This window comes from Poecile atricapillus, chromosome 6 (assembly GCF_030490865.1).
Source record: "Poecile atricapillus isolate bPoeAtr1 chromosome 6, bPoeAtr1.hap1, whole genome shotgun sequence".
In the NCBI taxonomy this organism is placed as follows: domain Eukaryota; kingdom Metazoa; phylum Chordata; class Aves; order Passeriformes; family Paridae; genus Poecile; species Poecile atricapillus.
Window position 1 is genome coordinate 38,036,522 of NC_081254.1, and position 19,088 is coordinate 38,055,609.

General features: G+C 52.2%; 1 protein-coding gene across 3 annotated transcripts in view; it reads right to left on the reverse strand.

The window, feature by feature from the left end:
* Positions 1 to 19,088, reverse strand: part of STK32C (serine/threonine kinase 32C) — a 72,736-nt gene that overhangs the window by 20,114 nt on the left and 33,534 nt on the right. For 2 of the 3 annotated variants that reach the window (XM_058841917.1, XM_058841918.1), the window contains one exon: positions 6,929 to 6,984. The exons of the other annotated variant lie outside the window; for it this stretch is intronic. In XM_058841917.1, coding sequence (XP_058697900.1) covers positions 6,929 to 6,984 — 56 coding nt within the window. The remainder of the gene's footprint in view (positions 1 to 6,928; positions 6,985 to 19,088) is intronic. 3 annotated transcript variants of the gene reach the window in all.

Consider the following 19,088-nt stretch of genomic DNA (forward strand, 5'->3'; position numbering starts at 1 on the left):
CTCTGGAGCTCTGTCCCACAACAGCTCTGTCCCACAACAGCTTTTCCCACAACAGCTTTTCCCAGATCAGCTTTCCCCACAACAGCTTTTCCCACAACAGCTTTTCCCAGATCAGCTTTCCCCACAACAGCTTTTCCCAGATCAGCTTTCCCCACAACAGCTTTTCCCAGATCAGCTTTTCCCACAACAGCTTTTCCCACAACAGCTTTTCCCACAACAGCTTTTCCCAGATCAGCTTTTCCCAGATCAGCTTTTCCCAGATCAGCTTTTCCCACAACAGCTTTTCCCACATCAGCTTTTCCCACAACAGCTTTTCCCACAACAGCTTTTCCCACAACAGCTTTTCCCAGATCAGCTTTTCCCACAACAGCTTTTCCCACATCAGCTTTTCCCACAACAGCTTTTCCCACAACAGCTTTCCCCACAACAGCTTTTCCCACAACAGCTTTTCCCACAACAGCTTTTCCCACAACAGCTTTTCCCACAACAGCTTTTCCCAGATCAGCTTTTCCCAGATCAGCTTTTCCCACAACAGCTTTTCCCAGATCAGCTTTTCCCACAACAGCTTTTCCCACAACAGCTTTTCCCAGATCAGCTTTTCCCACAACAGCTTTTCCCACAACAGCTTTCCCCACAACAGCTTTTCCCACATCTTCCTCCTCTTGCCCATCTCCGCAGCCCAGCCACATCGCTCACCTGGGAAACAAGGCAGATCAGCACCTGAGAAGCCAGGAAAGGAAAAGAGGTGATTTCAGAGTGAAAGGCTGGCAGGAGAACTGGGAGGGACAAAAGCTCCTGGAGTGCCCATCCCTGGCAAGGACACTGCCCTGGCCCGTGGCACTGCTGCCTCCAGTGCCCAGCACGGGCTGCAGGTCCCTCAAACTGCAGCAAAGCCACGCCAAACCCCTCATCACAACACTCCTTTCTGCTGTCACTTGTGCACCATTTGCATCAGTTTCTGCTTCTATTTCTCATGCTCCATCTTTAATTCATTGCTGAGACACAGGAATTCCCAACGGCCTTGTGGTGGCTTGTGGGCAGCTCCTGCCCTCACCACAGGAGAACCAGAGCAGAGCCGTGTCCAGCCTTTTGGAGCTGTGTCCACACAACTCCCACGAGACTCAGATCAGTTCCCAAGCAGTGCACAGACACTTCAATTAGGATTCATGAACTTTAGACCCACAAGAAGAAATAAATCCTGTGAAGAAGAGGAGAAAGTCTCCTTCCACAGACACCACTGCCCAGAGTAACAACAGGGTGCACCCATAGTGCCCTGGACAAACCCAGGCAGTATTTTCCTTAATAAACTCTATTTGCTGTATCATGATGATGCATCCATAATTTCATAGGAACCGAGGACACTGCTCCTTATCATTTATGACATTAAGTGGTTTGTAATTGGATTGTCCAACCATGAGTACTAACACAACATCCCAAAATCACCAGCTGCAGCTTCCAAGGACCTGTAAATGACCTCGATGTCCAACACAGCTTCAATTTTATTGTTGCCAAAAGCTGCATCTGACGCTGGAACCTTCCACCTCTCAGTTCCATTTACGAGCTGCTGGGGGTGTGGGCTATGATGGCTTGTCAGAACGAAAACAAGATCCAAATGCTGGTCACATCTCAGCCTCTGAGAAAATTATAATTATCATTAGTGACAAAGGATGGGTTTTTTACTTGGAGGGTTTTTTCTGTCGGCCACGTGGGAGCTGCAGTCTGGTGTGGCTGTGTGGGCCGTACTGAGGGCAGGAGGAGCTCTGCCAGCGGCACACAACACAACGGGAGCTTCTCCTGAGGGCAGTGAGAACAGAACAATCATCACATTCCAATTATTAATCTCATCAATGCCAAAGCATTCTGCTCTTTGTCCTTACAGGTGGATGAATGTTTACAGAATTCCATGATGACACTGATGACACATTCACAGTGTAGCAACATCCAGGAAAGAAGAAAAATCACTTGGTACAAGCTGGGGGATGGTGCCAGAGGGAGGATCCCCCTGTGTGTGCTCTGTGCTTTCTCACACCCTGCTCCTGGCCACTGTCCCCAGCCCAGCAGCTGCTCCTGTGCTGGATGCAATGGTGGAGCGTTGTGGAATCAGAGAATCACAGAACCATGGAATATCCTGAGCTGGAAAAGACCCACAAGGAGTCCAGCCCCTGTCCCTGCCCAGACCCACCAGCAATCCCCTCTGTGCACCCCTGGAGCTCTGTCCAAAGGCTCCTGGAGCTCTGAGAGCCTCGGTGCCCGTTCCCTGGGCAGTGCCAGGCTCTGGGGATGAACCTCTCCCCAGTGTTAATGTCCTTCACATCACTCCTGCTGCAGCTGCCCATCCCCTGCGTCCTGCAGGACTCCCTGGGCCTGACCAGCACTGGCCCAGCACCATCAGCTCTCCCCAGCCCAGGACACACAGACACCCCTCACCTGGCTGTGCCCTCTCCACGAGCAGGGTGCCCTTTGACAAAGCCCAGGCTCCCTGGGGCCTGCCAGTGGATGGAGTGTGATGGAGCACCAGGAGCAGTGTCCAGCCTGTGTCCAGCCCCTGCCTGTGGCTCTGGAAAACCCTCAGCCACGTGTGAGATCCAGGACAATAAAGGAAAAATCAATCAAAGGAAAAATCGAGGGAAAAAAATATGTGTGGCAGCTAAATATCAAGGGATTAAGTTTCCAGCCTTTCTTTACGGGGAAAAATCCAACATTTATAAAGCTGGGAAGAAAGAAAATGGATCAAGCTAGTGTTGATGTCAAAGAGGGATTCAGTTGAGAATAGACTTGAAGGGCATTTTATTTATGGTGCAGCTACTGGGTGGGCATCTGTGACCTTTAGAAAATGGATTAAAGCCTTTCTGTGCCCAGCTCCAGGCTGTGTGAATTATTAAAGCAACAAAATCCTGAAGTTGAAGTACTTGTACAAAGCAACCCACACACAGCCAGGGACCCTGGGAGGGTCAGTGTGGAGCTGGGCACAGGGACCAGGACCCCCAGACCCCTCTGGAGCCAGCTGAGAGCCCCCACGGGCCTCCAGCACCCGCCCCAGGTGTACTGGATCCCTCTGGAATATTCCATTTCCTGCTGCTGCTCATTCCAGCCCCATCCCTGGCTTAATCCCCGATTTCCAATGGCACACAAAGGCACAAATCCATGCTGAAAAACTTCAGATGTGCTCGTATTTCTTCACAGCAGTGAAGTGTAAATAATGAATTCCCACATCCAGCTCCTCATCCCTTGGAAAAGGCAGCTGGGGCTGGGGCTGCAGAAGCAGGAGGGAAGCCCAGGTGGGAGGAGGAGTTCAGGAGCAAACACCCCCAGCTGCCCCTCGGGGACTGAAGCCAGAAGAGGCCAAATTTAACAGGCAGAGGTCCCGGTCCTGCAATGCCACCACTGCCTTCAGAGATTGCTGGGTCTCAGTGAACCTCAGAGCACATTTCCCACTAAAACAGGGCCACAAACTGCACCCCATTCTAGAAACCCTCTCCTGGCTGCTGCTCCTTGGGAAATGGCATCAGAGCAGCCAAAACCTGAGCAACTCCTGCTGCTGCTGCTTGGAAAACAGGAGCAACACAATGCTGATATTAAATCACTGAAAATCAGAAACTATCACCCCTACTATGTGTGGAAAACATTACACACTTGCTAATTGGAGTAAACATGGAATTGAACCTGACCTTCATTTGATTAACTGTACCTTAAAGCTGATTAAACCCATCTCTAGAAGACAGAAATTGGACATTTATTGCAGATACACCAGAGCCACAGCTCTGGGGCTCTCAGGCTCTTCTAAGGGATTTCTGAACTCCTTTTTCCTTCCTTTCCTACAGTTCCCACACGAGGATGTCACAGTCTGTCCTGAGAGGTGCACAAAGTGACTGTGGAAGGAAATGCTGTGCCCAGTGTGCCCAAGGTCACCCCAGGGCTGCTCCCGGCTCCTGTCACCATGGGATCACACATCTGGAGTCACACATCTGGGGTGACACATCTGGGGTGACATAGCTGGGGTGACACAGCTGGGGTGACATAGCTGGGGTCACACATCTGGGGTGACACAGCTGCTGTCACACATCTGGGATCACACAGCTGGGATCACACATCTGGGGTCACACAGTTGGGGTGACACAGCTGGGGTCACACATCTGGGGTGACACATCTGGGATCACACATCTGGGATCACACAACTGGGGTGACACATCTGGGGTGACACATCTGGGGTCACACAGCTGGGGTGACATAGCTGGGGTCACACAGCTGGGGTCACACATCTGGGGTCACACAACTGGGGTGACACAACTGGGGTGACACATCTGGGATCACACATCTGGGGTCACACATCTGGGGTGACACAGCTGGGATCACACATCTGGGGTGACACAGCTGGGATCACACATCTGGGGTCACACATCTGGGGTCACACATCTGGGGTCACACAGCTGCTGTCACACGGCTGGGGTCACACATCTGGGATCACACAGCTGGTGTCACACATCTGGGGTCACCGCTCCCACTGAGGCTCTACTCGGACACTGGCTCCTGAATATCCTCCTGACCGTGGGCAGAGAGTGGTTAAATCAAGCAAAGCAACTAAGTCACTCCTAAATTTTTAATGACACTTGCCAGGAAGGTAGTTTTATGTTTTCTGTAATTAAATGTGAGTTGTAAATGACTTGGTAAACGCAAAAAGCTTTTCTCAGCGTCAGAGGAAATTCAGCATGTTGACATAAGAATCCAGAAAGATGACAGATGAATCATTTCAGCATTTTGCTGAAAGTGTGTGTACAGTTCTGATGCCTGATAGACTGCCACGTGCTAGACTTAACCTTTCTGCAATGCAAAATGCAGAGTGAGCAGCCACAAGGAACAGCTCTCTTCAAAGCCAAGAGTCCTGGGACAAGAATTGGTTTTTCTCTGTTTCATGTTTTGAGCAGAATTAATTTTCTGGGTGCTGCTCCTTAAACGAATAAAACCTCCTTCTCTGGAAAGTTTATATTTGAAGTATGAATCTTCTCCTATCAGCTTGAAACAAAAATGTGAGCTGCTCTTTTCCACTAAGGTTTTGAGTTAGTGATTGGTCTGATTGTGAGCTGAAGACACAAGACCCTGAGTATTCCTGTTCTCACCAGGAGTGTCTGGGGAGACTCCCTTCTGCTGTTTGCCTCATCCTCATACACAAGGGCTGAGCTGGTATTTAATCATTCACCATCATTCAACAGGAGCCCAGAAATCTGACAGAGTTCTGCTGCAAGCTTTCACCTCTCCTTGCTCAAGGGATGTGGCTGCAGAGAGGGGTGAGTGTTTCAAACCACCCCCTCAAACCGTCACAGTGACTTGCACACTGCTGGCAATCCATTTCCATCAGCCCTGGAAGTCCCAGGCAGACTTTCATGGAAGCCCAGCAGGAATTCTTGTGGGTGGGTTGTGCCAGAGCAGGGTAATCGATCTCCTGGTGTTCATCAGGAAACTGAGGCTGTATGGAAACATCTTCTCCAGAAAGGAGCACTGATGGCAGCTCTGGGACGGGGCTCCCCTCTCCTGCCTCTCGGAACAGCTGCAGCCTCCCCATGCAGACACGGCTGACTTTGTGCTGCTGCTGTTATTCACCACCAGAACTGCTTAATACACACAAAGTATCCTAAAAGAGATTTTCAGTAACTGGTAAAATTTCGTGGTCTGACCAAACAGGTCTCAGATCTCCTGGAAAATTTCTGCTTTTGCAAAGTTTCCATCTTCCAGCTGTCCAAGTGTAGCAGGTCAGGCTGCTCCCGGGGCCGTGGCCCAGTGGAACAAGAGCTCGTCAGGCTTCACCACAGAGGGAGAAGGCAAAGGACAAGTGTGGGTCATCTCCAGAGCCAGATCTGGATTCCTCACCCTCACAGCATCAGCTTTTGATCAGAGTATGATGGGAGGAAGCAGGCAGGACGAGCTGAGCGGGGGGAAGGTGAGCAGGCACCCAGGTGTGCTGTGTGTGGCTCCGGTGTGGGGACGCTTGTGCTGCCCACTGAGCTGGGCTGGGCTCTTCCACGCCTTTGGCACTGCACATTTCATACCATTCCCAAGGTCTCCTCCAAAGCCCCAGTGCTGGCACACGGCCCCAGCCTGCACAAGAGGCCCCTGAGCAGGTGACAGAGCCTCAGCAGCCCGGAGGTCACTGCCCAGGGCAGCTGCCAGCCCTCACCCAGCGCACACAGGGACTCAGCCAGCGGCACAGAGCCACCTCTGCTGCTGGCTCACTGCACAACACGGGTGACACAAGGGCTGCAGAGCTCCCAGTGTGGCCCTGGGCTCATGCACATCCCCTGAACACCGTGCTGGCACCGCCAGGTCAGGGGACAAACACCCAGAGCCACCTGCACAGGGACGGAGGGAGAGCTGGAGACGCGGGGAATGGAAAAGGACTGACACCAGGGAAGCAACCAGAAACCGACTCCCAGAGATGCACAGCTCTTTGATCATCACCTCCCACATCCTCCTACATGCTTGGCAAGAAAAACCAGTTAAAAATAAACAACAAAACTTCTTCAGCATAACTGACTCCTGATTGGGAAAACAGCCCAGGACTTCACAGGACTCCTCTGACCAGAGTGGCAGCTCAGTCAATCACCAAGGACAACTTCCAGCACCTTCCCCCCTTACTGCGCCCCCCACAACCCAGACATCCCCACAGGAAACTGAAAACATAAAGAATGTTTGCTGTAAAACGGTCACAATTGTGCTGGTAATTTACAACACATCTGTTGCACCAAGATGCCAAGAATTAAAGCAATGCCAAATGGCAACAAGGTATTTTCCTGAACATTTTTCCTGTGATGACTGAGCAGCCATCGTAAAAAAATACAAAAATAGCCAATGTTGGCCCCGTTACTGTTCCAATAAACCACAAGTACATAACAGCAGACACCTGATAAACCATGCAAGACTGAGAGCTCGAGCCTACCTTGCCAAAGCTTCCCTTCCCAATCGCCCGGAGAATCTGGAAGTGGTCAAAGTTCACTACAAGGTAAAGAAAAAAGGATTTACATTTGTGAATGCTTCACTACAAATAAGGTTGCATTTAAAAGAAGACAGGGAAACAACTACAGAGCATTGGCCAAGCTTTTATTAGAAGTTTTCCTCTGGGGAAGCTGCAGGACAGCAGCTGCTCTCCTTTCTTTTCACGTGCTTGAGGGGGCTGGCAGAGGTGGGATGAGGTTACAAAATGAGGGGTTTAGCACAGGTTAAAATACAGCTTCAGCCTCTGTGGATCCAGGGGGAGCTTCCCAGAGCTCAGAGGCAAACTGGGAGTGTGGCAGAGGGGGAGTGTGGGGAGAGCCCTGCCCCACAAACACAAACACTGTCCCAGCCCCACAAACACTGTCCCACAAACACTGTCCCAGCCCCACAAACACTGCCCCACAAACACTGCCCCACAAACACTGTCCCTGCCCCACAAACACTGCCCCACAAACACTGTCCCTGCCCCACAAACACTGTCCCTGCCCCACAAACACTGCCCCACAAACACTGTCCCTGTCCCACAAACACTGTCCCAGCCCCACAAACACTGTCCCAGCCCCACAAACACTGTCCCAGCCCCACAAACACTGCCCCATAAACACTGTCCCTGCCCCACAAACACTGTCCCTGCCCCACAAACACTGTCCCAGCCCCACAAACACTGTCCCAGCCCCACAAACACTGCCCCATAAACACTGTCCCTGCCCCACAAACACTGTCCCTGCCCCACAAACACTGCCCCACAAACACTGTCCCAGCCCCACAAACACTGTCCCTGCCCCACAAACACTGTCCCAGCCCCACAAACACTGTCCCTGCCCCACAAACACTGTCCCAGCCCCACAAACACTGCCCCACAAACACTGTCCCTGCCCCACAAACACTGTCCCAGCCCCACAAACACTGTCCCAGCCCCACAAACACTGCCCCATAAACACTGTCCCTGCCCCACAAACACTGTCCCTGCCCCACAAACACTGCCCCACAAACACTGTCCCAGCCCCACAAACACTGTCCCTGCCCCACAAACACTGTCCCAGCCCCACAAACACTGTCTCTGCCCCACAAACACTGTCCCAGCCCCACAAACACTGTCCCTGCCCCACAAACACTGTCCCAGCCCCACAAACACTGTCCCAGCCCCACAAACACTGTCCCTGCCCCACAAACACTGTCCCTGCCCCACAAACACTGTCCCACAAACACTGTCCCTGCCCCACAAACACTGTCCCAGCCCCACAAACACTGTCCCAGCCCCACAGCTGCTGTCCCAGCCCCACAAACACTGTCCCAGCCCCACAAACACTGTCCCAGCCCCACAAACACTGTCCCACAAACACTGTCCCAGCCCCACAAACACTGTCCCAGCCCCACAAACACTGCCCCACAAACACTGCCCCACAAACACTGTCCCAGCCCCACAAACACTGTCCCTGCCCCACAAACACTGTCCCTGCCCCACAAACACTGTCCCAGCCCCACAAACACTGTCCCTGCCCCACAAACACTGCCCCACAAACACTGTCCCAGCCCCACAAACACTGTCCCAGCCCCACAAACACTGTCCCTGCCCCACAAACACTGTCCCAGCCCCACAAACACTGTCCCTGCCCCACAAACACTGTCCCAGCCCCACAAACACTGTCCCTGCCCCACAAACACTGCCCCACAAACACTGTCCCTGCCCCACAAACACTGTCCCAGCCCCACAAACACTGTCCCTGCCCCACAAACACTGTCCCAGCCCCACAAACACTGTCCCTGCCCCACAAACACTGTCCCAGCCCCACAAACACTGTCCCACAAACACTGCCCCACAAACACTGTCCCTGCCCCACAAACACTGTCCCTGCCCCACAGCTGCTGTCCCTGCTCCCTTGCTCAGCCAGTGCTGGCTGTGCAGGTGTTGGTGCTGCCAAAGGACAGCATTTAGGGCACAGGAACAGCCTCCACTCCTTTCTGTGCAAACCCATCTGGAAGAGATCCATTGTTTTTCCAGAGCCAGCGTGAGGAGCAATGACAAGAGATGATCGTGCAGCTCTAACACCTCAGCCACTGCCTCCATCAGCTGCTGCTGCAAACAAAATTATTTTTATACCAAAGTACTGCTGTGATTTAATTTAATATCAGTTTTAAATAAAAAAGACAAGGTGAGGAGGAGCTTGCTGATGGACTGAGCCCACCTGCTCAGATAGCTGTCAGCCCTTGACTGCTCTGCCATGAGACCCTGACCGTGCATGGGACCCTCAGCATTCCTTGCCAGATGTCTGGATGAGAAGAAATGCTCGGCATGGGCTTGGTGGTTTGCAGCATGAGCTGTCAACAATGAGCACTGAGCCTCTTGACTGGCCACAGAGACCAAAACCACTCAGGAAGAGTGGGAACAAAGAATTCACTATAAATATTACAAGTCCCACTCCCAGATCTTAAATAAATGCACATCTGTCATCTCTGAGGATGAATCAAGAGCCCACGCGTGCCCATGGAGTTCCTATTACCCTTTTGTGCTAGGCTTATATCCAAAATATTGTTATTGTCACTTTTGTGGGACGTTTTCTGCAGGAGAGCTCAGAAAAGTTTGCCAAATGAAACTGAAAACAGAATGTGGGCCAGCTCGTGCTCTGTGTCTCCCTGCACTCGCAGCTCCCTCCCCCAGTGATGCTGATGCCCCACGTCTGCCTTTGGCTGGTTTAGTTGACTTTGTGGTGATCGGTCAAAGGCTGCACTCAGTGATGGTGGAGAAGGATCTTACTCCAACCTGAATGACTCTGATCTGCCCAAGATTTCCCCAGCAGGTCCCACAGCAGACCCTGTGGGGACACCGGTGCCCCCACCCCTTCTGACGGCCTCCCAAGTCCCCAGTGGAGGTCTCAGCTCCGTGGGTGGTGTCACCTCCTCATCACCTCCCTGCTCTGTGGGCCTTTTGTTCAAGCAGTGATTTTATTGAGAATTCTCCTCGAGGAGCTGCAGTGAGCAATGCAAAACTGCAGCTTCAGCTACAGAAATATTCAGTCTGAAAGCTTCTGACCAAAGCATTTGGAGCAACAGATGAAATGTTTTCCACGTGCAGTCAAATCCCCTGGCTGACCTCCCGTCACCAAGAGGATGCCCAGCTACACTGAGCCCCTTGGAAGGGCAACATTTTCTTGACAATTAAACCACGTGCAAGTGCTCGTCATCTGCCATCGCTCCAGGAGGAGAGCTTTGGAGAATTCTTTGCTATAATGTTTGGAATACTGTGTAAAAAGGCATTGCCACTGAGAAAACAAACCCCAAAGTGTCATTTCCATGTATCCATGACTACAACTGATCTGGGAAGCTTGCTCGAGTCAGCAGGCAGGAAACAAACCTAGATATGAATATTCACCAGGTCCTTGAACCTATCAGCAGAGATGTCACTTTTAATAAATTAGCACAGAGTTCTGCTGATGGGAAGTTCAGATGATGCACTGACTGGTTTCCCAGTTCCAGTATTTTCTGCAGGATTCAGGAGCAATCTGATAATTCTATGTAAGTAAATGATTCTATGATTACATGATCCCAATAAAGCAAAATCAATCTCAGCATCTGAAGAAGAAAATCATAGTAGCAGTGTGTTGCTTTTTGTGCACAACACACTGGATTACTAAGAATGTTAACTTATCACTACAGAATATGTGATTATGCCAAAAATAGAAATCCTGAACCTGCCTGGAACAATTGCGTGTGCTCCAGAGGCTCCGCTCTCGGTGCTGACAGGAGAAAGCTGTCATTCACCACAGCCAGAAGAGCTGAATATCTGGGGGTGACTGCTACGAGCCTGAGTCACAGGCGCCAGCGGAGGCTTTGGTGGCAGCGAGCAGGAGGTGACAGCTGCTGCCTCTCCCAGCCCTGCTCACCCGCTGCTCTGGCTCCCGCAGCCACAATCTGGAGAGGCAGAAATGCCCCGGCTTGAGGACGAGCTGGAGACTCCCAGGAGGGGACCTGGATGCTTTGGGAAGCAAAGAGGCTGCTCCAGCCCTGGCTCGGGCCTCCTGCAGGCACAGCCATGCTCCAAGCCTGGCAGTGCCCAGGAGACTTTCGGCCAATGCCCTTAAGAGCGTGCTTTAGCTTTGGGCAGTCCTGAAGCACAAACAGTGGCACTAGATGAGTCTAGGTGAGTGGGACTAGTAGGTGCCTTACAACTGAAAATATTCTCATCTTCTGTCCCATCCCATCCCATCCCATCCCATCCCATCCCATCCCATCCCATCCCATCCCATCCCATCCAATCCCATCCCATCCCATCCCATCCCATTCCATCCCAAGCCCAGCTGCAATGTGCAAACAGGAGGAGCTGACTGGCCCATCACACCTGCCATGCCCCACGGGTGTTTCCTCAGCTGCTCACAAGAGCAGGACACCAATGGCTCCACAGGCTCCTCCAGCAGCTCCTTATCACCGTGCCACCTTGGCAGGGGACGGGAACCACGGGACACAGGACGCTGGCATTTGCCATGTGCTGCTTCCTGGCTCCCCCCGGCACCAAGTGACAAACCATGAATCACAGATAAAGATAAATAGCCTGTCTTTGCTCTGTGTGCTGTGGCTTTGTTTTCCTGCTCCAGGAATGTGTGATAAGCAGGGTGGCAGGGGATGGCAGGGATGGCAGGGATGGCAGGGATTGCAGGGATGCCTGGAATGGCAGGGATGGCAGGGATGGCAGGGGATGGCAGGGATGGCAGGGGATGGCAGGAATGGCAGGGATGGCAGGGATGGCAGGGGATGGCAGGGGATGGCAGGGATGGCAGGGGATGGCAGGGATGGCAGGGATGGCAGGGATGGCAGGGATGGCAGGGATGGCAGGGATGGCAGGAATGCCTGGAATGGCAGGGATGGCAGGGATGGCAGGGATGGCAGGGATGGCAGGGGATGGCAGGGGATGGCAGGGGATGGCAGGGATGGCAGGGATGGCAGGGATGGCAGGGGATGGCAGGGGATGGCAGGGGATGGCAGAGATGGCAGGGATTGCAGGGATTGCAGGGTTCCACGTGCCCAGAGGACCTCCCCAAACCTCACGCAGCCCAGCCCTGCCCACTGCACAACAGAGTGCCAGGTGCTGCTATGACATCCCTGTAATTAAGATCTCATTGTAATCACAAGATGTACTGTGGGATAAAGCAGGCTGGATACACAGCTTCCACTTGCCAGTGAAACAGAGAGAATGAAGAGTACGTTTCCCTGCAAAAATTCATTTTACAGAAGGATGAGTGGCGCAAAAAAATAAAAAGAGGGCTTTGTCTTCACTGTTTTAAAATTATGAAAGTTTTCATTATTTTTTGCTGTTTATTCTGCATTTATTTGCAAGATTCCTAAAAGTAACACTTCAGATACACAGTGGACTCCCAGTGAGCGTTCAATATTGGGACCTGGTATTAATTTCCAGCAGCAGGAGAGCAATATAGTAGGACACAGTTAGTAAACCTGCTATAATACCCTCAAATGTGGGAAAGCCAGCAAAATAATTCACATTTTAAGTCAACCTTTTACTCTTTAGCTCCATGTTTTCCAGCTTCATGAATATCAACAGGGACATTTAACTCCAAGAATGACTCTCTTCAACACGAAAGGCCTAAGAAATTATTTTTTAAATCTTGTAACAGCAAATGTGTCAGGGCAATATGATAAGATCTACTTTCTACCAGTGTATCTCTACACACTGGCATAATTAATAGCATTTCTTTACCCACTGTCTTTCTGCGATCTAGCTTGGAAGAAGCACCTCAGTAACTGGTGTAGAAACATTAAATTGTGGCCACAGAAACCACAAGTTTGCTGCCACAAAATGCCAAGAGTTTCATCTGTCAGGAAGGAGAGTTCTGGCTTTGCTCCAAAGCCACCCCAGCTGGGCTGCCAGGAGAGGTGAGGCCCTGGCAGGGACAGAGGGGCACCAGGAGCTGCACAGGGCACGGCGGGCAGGGCAGGAGCCAAGGATGAACAGATGTGGGCATTTGGAGCAGCTCTGGAGCCACAGCGGGGCCTGGCAGGCGGCACAGAAGGGAAGGAGGCTCCGAGCATTCCCAAGGATGGGATGAACCTGCCAGGAACAGCAGGGAGAGAGGGACAGGACAGTGGGAGGGATGGGAGGACTCGGGACGAGAAGCTCGGTGCGAGGATGAGCCTGGGTGAACTGGGAAGATCAAAAGCGAGATCTGTGTTCAAATGCAGAACATTGATGGAGAGAGGGAGCACAGGGCGATGGGGAGCGGTGTCAGCAGCCCTGAACCCAAACCCCTGGAACACAAGGATCCCACCCGCCCTGCCCAGAGGGCTCCGTGCAGTGCAGGACACTACTGCTCTCCCTTTTGTCCCTGGAGAAGGCACAAGCAGCATCTTTCATCTCCAGCATCCCGGGCCAATCTGCTTTGCCTGTTCATGTCCACAGAGAAGATGACACTCTCTGGGTGAGGGAAATGGAAATACAGTGCGATAAGACTGTCAGGAACCTCAAATGAGCATTCAGTACCCAGGAATCCAGGGAATGCTAGTAGATAATGGAAGAAATTAAAGGTACAATGTGCTGTAAATGAGCCCCTTTAGAAACCACAGACTCAAAACTACTTAAATTAGGAAGTAACTCTAAAATCACATAAAAACAGAGAGTTATTGTATAATTAAAAACGAGTCCCTGCTACTCCACAAGGAATCAAACACACCATGCAAAACAACTGCTAAGTCAGTTTAGGAAGACTGGGTAATTGATATACAATACAAAAATGTTTGAATTGGCTAGAAACCATTCCTAATTAGCAAAAAAATACCCCTCGTGTTGGCCAGGAGCCTTTGCAAGGAGTGTGAGGGCGTTGCATTCCCCTGATCTCCATCAGCAAGCTCAGGAGGCGCTGGAGATGGAGAAGGAACGCAGCTTCTCCCTTGTGCTCCGCGTGCTTGACCAGCTACTTCTGTTAGAAAAACACATTCGTGTGCAACAACAAGGCAGGGAGGCCAACAGGTGACTCATTAACCATAACATAATAACTGAGCCCCGGCTGGTGCAGATCCACGAGCACTAAATGAGTTTGCAGTGGTCCCAAAGGCACGGGAGAGGAGGATGAGCAGGGATGCTGCACACAGCCTCTCAGCCCCCGGGCTCAGGGTGAGTGTGGTCTGGGGCTGGCTGAGCCCTCCACCGCCCCAGGTGAGTGAGCAGTGCCCCAAGGCCAGCAGCAAGGACAGTTGTGGTTCCCTGTGCAGCCACGTGTCTGGCTGGTGTTTCCTGCCCCTGGGCAAACCTGCCCGCTCAATGATCCATTTCACAGCGGGACCTCTTGTCAAACAGCCTGCAGGGAAGGTCCAGAGCGGAGGTGTTGGGAAAGCAAAGGTCACTCAGGCATTCCCCCGGCCCTGTGAACACCCCGGCTACCCTGCAGGGCTCGGGGCCACCACAGGCCAGGGCAGGAGGCAGGTGCCAGGCTGGCAGGTGCCAGGCTGGCAGGTGCCAGGCTGGCAGGTGCCAGGGACAGCCAGCACATCCAGCCCTGCTGCCCAGCAGCACTGCAGGAGCCCTGAGCAGCAGCAGCACAACACACCTGGACACCTTTCCTTCACCTGTTCCCAGGAACAGCCACTGCCGCCGTCCTGGCCAGAGCCAGCACCACTCTGGGATGGAAAACTTCCTGTGCTGCTGGAATGAAACCTCCCTGGCAAACAATCAGAGCCCTTTGGCTGAGCCTGAAGTACAGGAGAGCTGCAGCCGCTTGATCCCAGAACCATGATCTGGGCTGGAAGGATTGTACCTGGAGCCCCCCCAGCAGTGACAGGAGCAGTGACAGCAGCAGGGACAGCAGCAGTGACAGCAGCAGGGACAGGAGCAGGGACAGGAGCAGTGACAGCAGCAGGGACAGCAGCAGGGACAGCAGCAGTGGCAGCAGCAGGGACAGCAGCAGTGACAGGGGCAGTGACAGCAGCAGGGACAGCAGCAGTGACAGGAGCAGGGACAGCAGCAGTGACAGGAGCAGTGACAGCAGCAGGGACAGCAGCAGTGACAGCAGCAGGGACAGCAGCAGGGACAGCAGCAGTGACAGGGGCAGTGACAGGGGCAGTGACAGCAGCAGGGACAGCAGCAGGGACAGGAGCAGGGACAGCAGCAGGGACAGGAGCAGTGACAGCAGCAGTGACAGGAGCAGTGACAGCAGCAGTGACAGCAGCAGGGACAGCAGCAGGGACAGCAGCAGGGACAGCAGCAGTGACAGCAGCAGTGACAGGAGCAGGGACAGCAGCAGTGACAGGAGCAGTGACAGCAGCAGTGACAGCAGCAGTGACAGGGGCAGGGACAGCAGCAGTGACAGCAGCAGTGACAGCAGCAGGGACAGCAGCAGTGACAGCAGCAGCAGCTCCATCCCAGCTCCATCCCAGACCCTGCAGGCAGTGCCAGACCCTGCTGGCAGTGACAGACCCTGCAGGCAGTGACAGACCCTGCGGGCAGTGACAGACCCTGCAGGCAGTGCCACACGGCCGGGCTGCTGGGCACCGCACTCAGCTCCTCCTCCCTGCAGCAGAGCCCGACTTCACTTCTTGGAGTGTTGCTTTCTTCCTTACTTCTACCGATAAGAAAACTTTATTTCAAGGAACTATAATTGATTTATGGAGGGAAAAAAAGCCTTGATAGCACATGTTCATAGTAGTATAACGTTAGCAATAAACAGCTGCTGGATGTTACTTAATGTTTCTGCAGCATATGTTAGAAATGATAAATGGCTGAGTTTCGGTGCCTCATGAAAGATTGAGGCTGTACCATGTTCAGGGCTTGGCTGGGACTGCTGAAATCCCCAAAGTGAACAGAAGCACCTTTGTAAAGCTATGTAATTTTAGACAAATTAATTCCAGCAAGGACTGTAAAGCTGCCTGGACCAGGACCCTGAATTAATTGCCTCCATTCATTTGTTTACAACGTGTAAAATTGTCTCTTCTGGAGTGTTTTCAATACAGGCCATGCCAGCACTTTTTAGCACAATAAAGACTCTTTCACAGTTTTATTTTAAAAGGTATGAAAAGAATAGTTACACAAAATTAAATTATTGAGCTCAAATGAAGTTTTCATTTCTCCTCTGAAAAAAGCTGAATTTCAGGTGGAATACCCAAACTGGGTATTTTTCTCCACTTCTGTGGAATGCTGATGAAGCTCCAGCCCCACTCTCAGCTCCACATGCTGACTGTGCAGGCAGGGACTCCCCAGCCCTGGCCAGCACCCCCACAGGCCACAGGGAACACACTTTGGTTTTGGGGAAAACACTCTTATTAAAATAAAAAAAAACAAAAAGAAAAAACTTAAACAATCATAGATGAATCATTTGTGTTGGAAAAGACCTTTGAGTTCACCCAGTCCAACCATCCCCAGCACCACCACAGTCACTAATAAACCTCAAGTGCCACATCCACTCGGTTTTTGAGCACTTCCAGGGATGGGGACTTCAGCTGTGCCAGGACCCAACAATGCTTTACATGGAAACTCTTCCCAATATCCACCCTGAGCCTGCCCTGGGCATCCTGAGCCCGTTCCCTCTCCTCCTGTCCCTGTTCCCTGCCAGCAGATCCCAAATCCCCCCGGCTGTCCCCTCCTGCCAGGGACTTGTGCAGAGCCAGAAATTCCCCCTGAGCCTCCTTTGCTCCAGCCTGAGCCCCTTCCCAGCTCCCTCAGGAATTCTCCAGCCCCTTCCCAATTCCTTCAGGAATTCTCCAGCCCCTTCCCAGCTCCTCAGGAATTCTCCAGCCCCTTCCCAGCTCCCTCAGGAATTCTCCAGCCCCTTCCCAGCTCCCTCAGGAATTCTCCAGCCCCTTCCCAGCTCCCTCAGGAATTCTCCAGCCCCTTCCCAGCTCCCTCAGGAATTCTCCAGCCCCTTCCCAGCTCCCTCAGGAATTCTCCAGCCCCTTCCCAGCTCCCTCAGGAATTCTCCAGCCCCTTCCCAGCTCCCTCAGGAATTCTCCAGCCCCTTCCCAGCTCCATTCCCTTCTCTGCACACACTCCAGTCCCTCAATGCCAAAAACAAGGCTGAGAACAAAGTTTGGGGTGTCTTTGCCATTTCCATTCAAAACTGGAAGCTGAGAACCAGCTTTGCTCAGCACCAGAGGATGTTTGGGGTTCATCAGCCTGGGTTCACCCCCATCCCTGGGAAAACATCCATGGTTTTATGCATGTTCTGCACGTTCTGGCTCTTCAGTGTTGAGGTTTGCTGAGCAAGCCCAGCTTAAATACAATTAAGGAACTCTCAGAGGGATGTAGAAGCCTTTAGTAATCAGAAATAAAATGCAGCCAGCAGACACACACTGTTTCCAGGAAGAAACTCATCACTACTATTCTAAGCCAGCTCCAGCCCTCCCAGTTCTATGAGACAACAGCTACTAACACCTGATGAAGCAGAAGTCCACAGGGGACCCTTGTGATGAAGCAGAAAGCTTGAGGAGGAAGAAATTAAGAAAATATTGTTGAAATCTGTAATAAAATTCAGGATATGGAAGTTCAAGAAGCATCTCCAATATTAAAAGACACATGGCAGACATGGATCATAGAGTCACAGCAACCCAGACTGGACTGGGTGAGAAGGGACCCTAAAGCCCATCCAGTGCCACCAGGGACACCTTCCACTGTCCCAGCTGCTCCAGCCCCAGTGTCCAACCTTGGGCACTGCCAGGGATCCAGGGGCAGCCACAACTGCTCTGGGCACCCTGTGCCAGGGCCTGCCCACCCTCCCAGGGAAGAAATCCTCCCATATATCTAAATTAAATTTAACCTCTGACAGTTTAATCTTAGAAAATCAAAGAAACTGATTTAATTAGAAATCACTTTGAGGCAGGATTTTCTTCCCCCTTCATGAGATGTGTGTGTAACCTCATGAGAGCTCAGTTCAACAGCTCATGTCCTTAAACTTAACTCCAAAAAGTGCTTTTTAGCAAGAGATGGTTTGTGTTACTGCAGCCCACCCAGAGAAGTCCTCCCTTAAGAACAAGCACACCCTTGTATTTTACCATCAGCCACAGCCCCCGGAGCAGGCAAAGGGTGGAAATGGAAGATGCCCAAGTCCTCAGCACTGCCCTCCTGGCCCAGGCTCTGCAGGGGCTGGATTGAACCCCTGACTCATTCCTTCAACACAACCATCGTCACCAGACCTGTCACTCATAAAATATGGATACTGCAGCACTCCCCAGCCTCCACACTGGAGCAGGTAACCTGCCCTGCACCCTCCAGCTGCAGCTGAACTGTAAAATATTTAAGCCCATCCAGACATGCTGAATGAGTTCTGGAGGCGGGATGCCAGCAGGGCTGGCAGCTGAGCTTATGCAAACCCAGGTTTAGGTGGAGGGAGGATGTGTCTGAAGACCTGCTGGAGAGCTGGTGCCTCTGGGTTCCCATCCTGAGGATGCCACCAGCGCCATTCTTGTGCAGACACACGAGAGAGGCCCTGCAGGCAGGAGGAGCAGAAGCAGCTGCTCTTATGGCAGCCTGTCCAACAGCCATTGTCCTGCTTGGCTTTGCCTTTGGCAGCCGCTCCAGCGTGACGTGTTTCCCAAGAGGGAAGGGAAGGATCAGCACCCCACAGCCTGTGCTGCAGGGCCAAAAGCTATGGCAGGGACCTGCCAGCCAGTGTGGCTCACCTTGGCAGGAGCTCTGCTGGGCTCTCTTCTAAACACAAGCAGGAAAATAATTCATGGCAGATTTTACTGCTCTGTGGGGGAGCAATTCTACCAGCCAACCTCCCACTGCCTTGTCTGAAATTTCCAGAAGGCACAGCACTGGAAGGCAGTGGTGCAGGAGCCTCTGGCTACCCGAGCCATCGGGCTCCATCCATCCATCCCTCCATTCCAAATCCATCCATCCATCCCTCCATCCATCCATCCATCCATCATCCATCCATCCATCATCCATCATCCATCCATCCATCCATCATCCATCCATCCATCCATCCATCCATCCATCCATCCATCCATCATCCATCCAACAACCATCACCACATCCAACCACACCAACCACATCCAACCCACCACATCCATCAACCATCACACCACCACCATCATCCATCATCCATCACCACATCCATCCACAACCATCACACACTCCATCCATCCATCATCCATCATCCATCATCCAT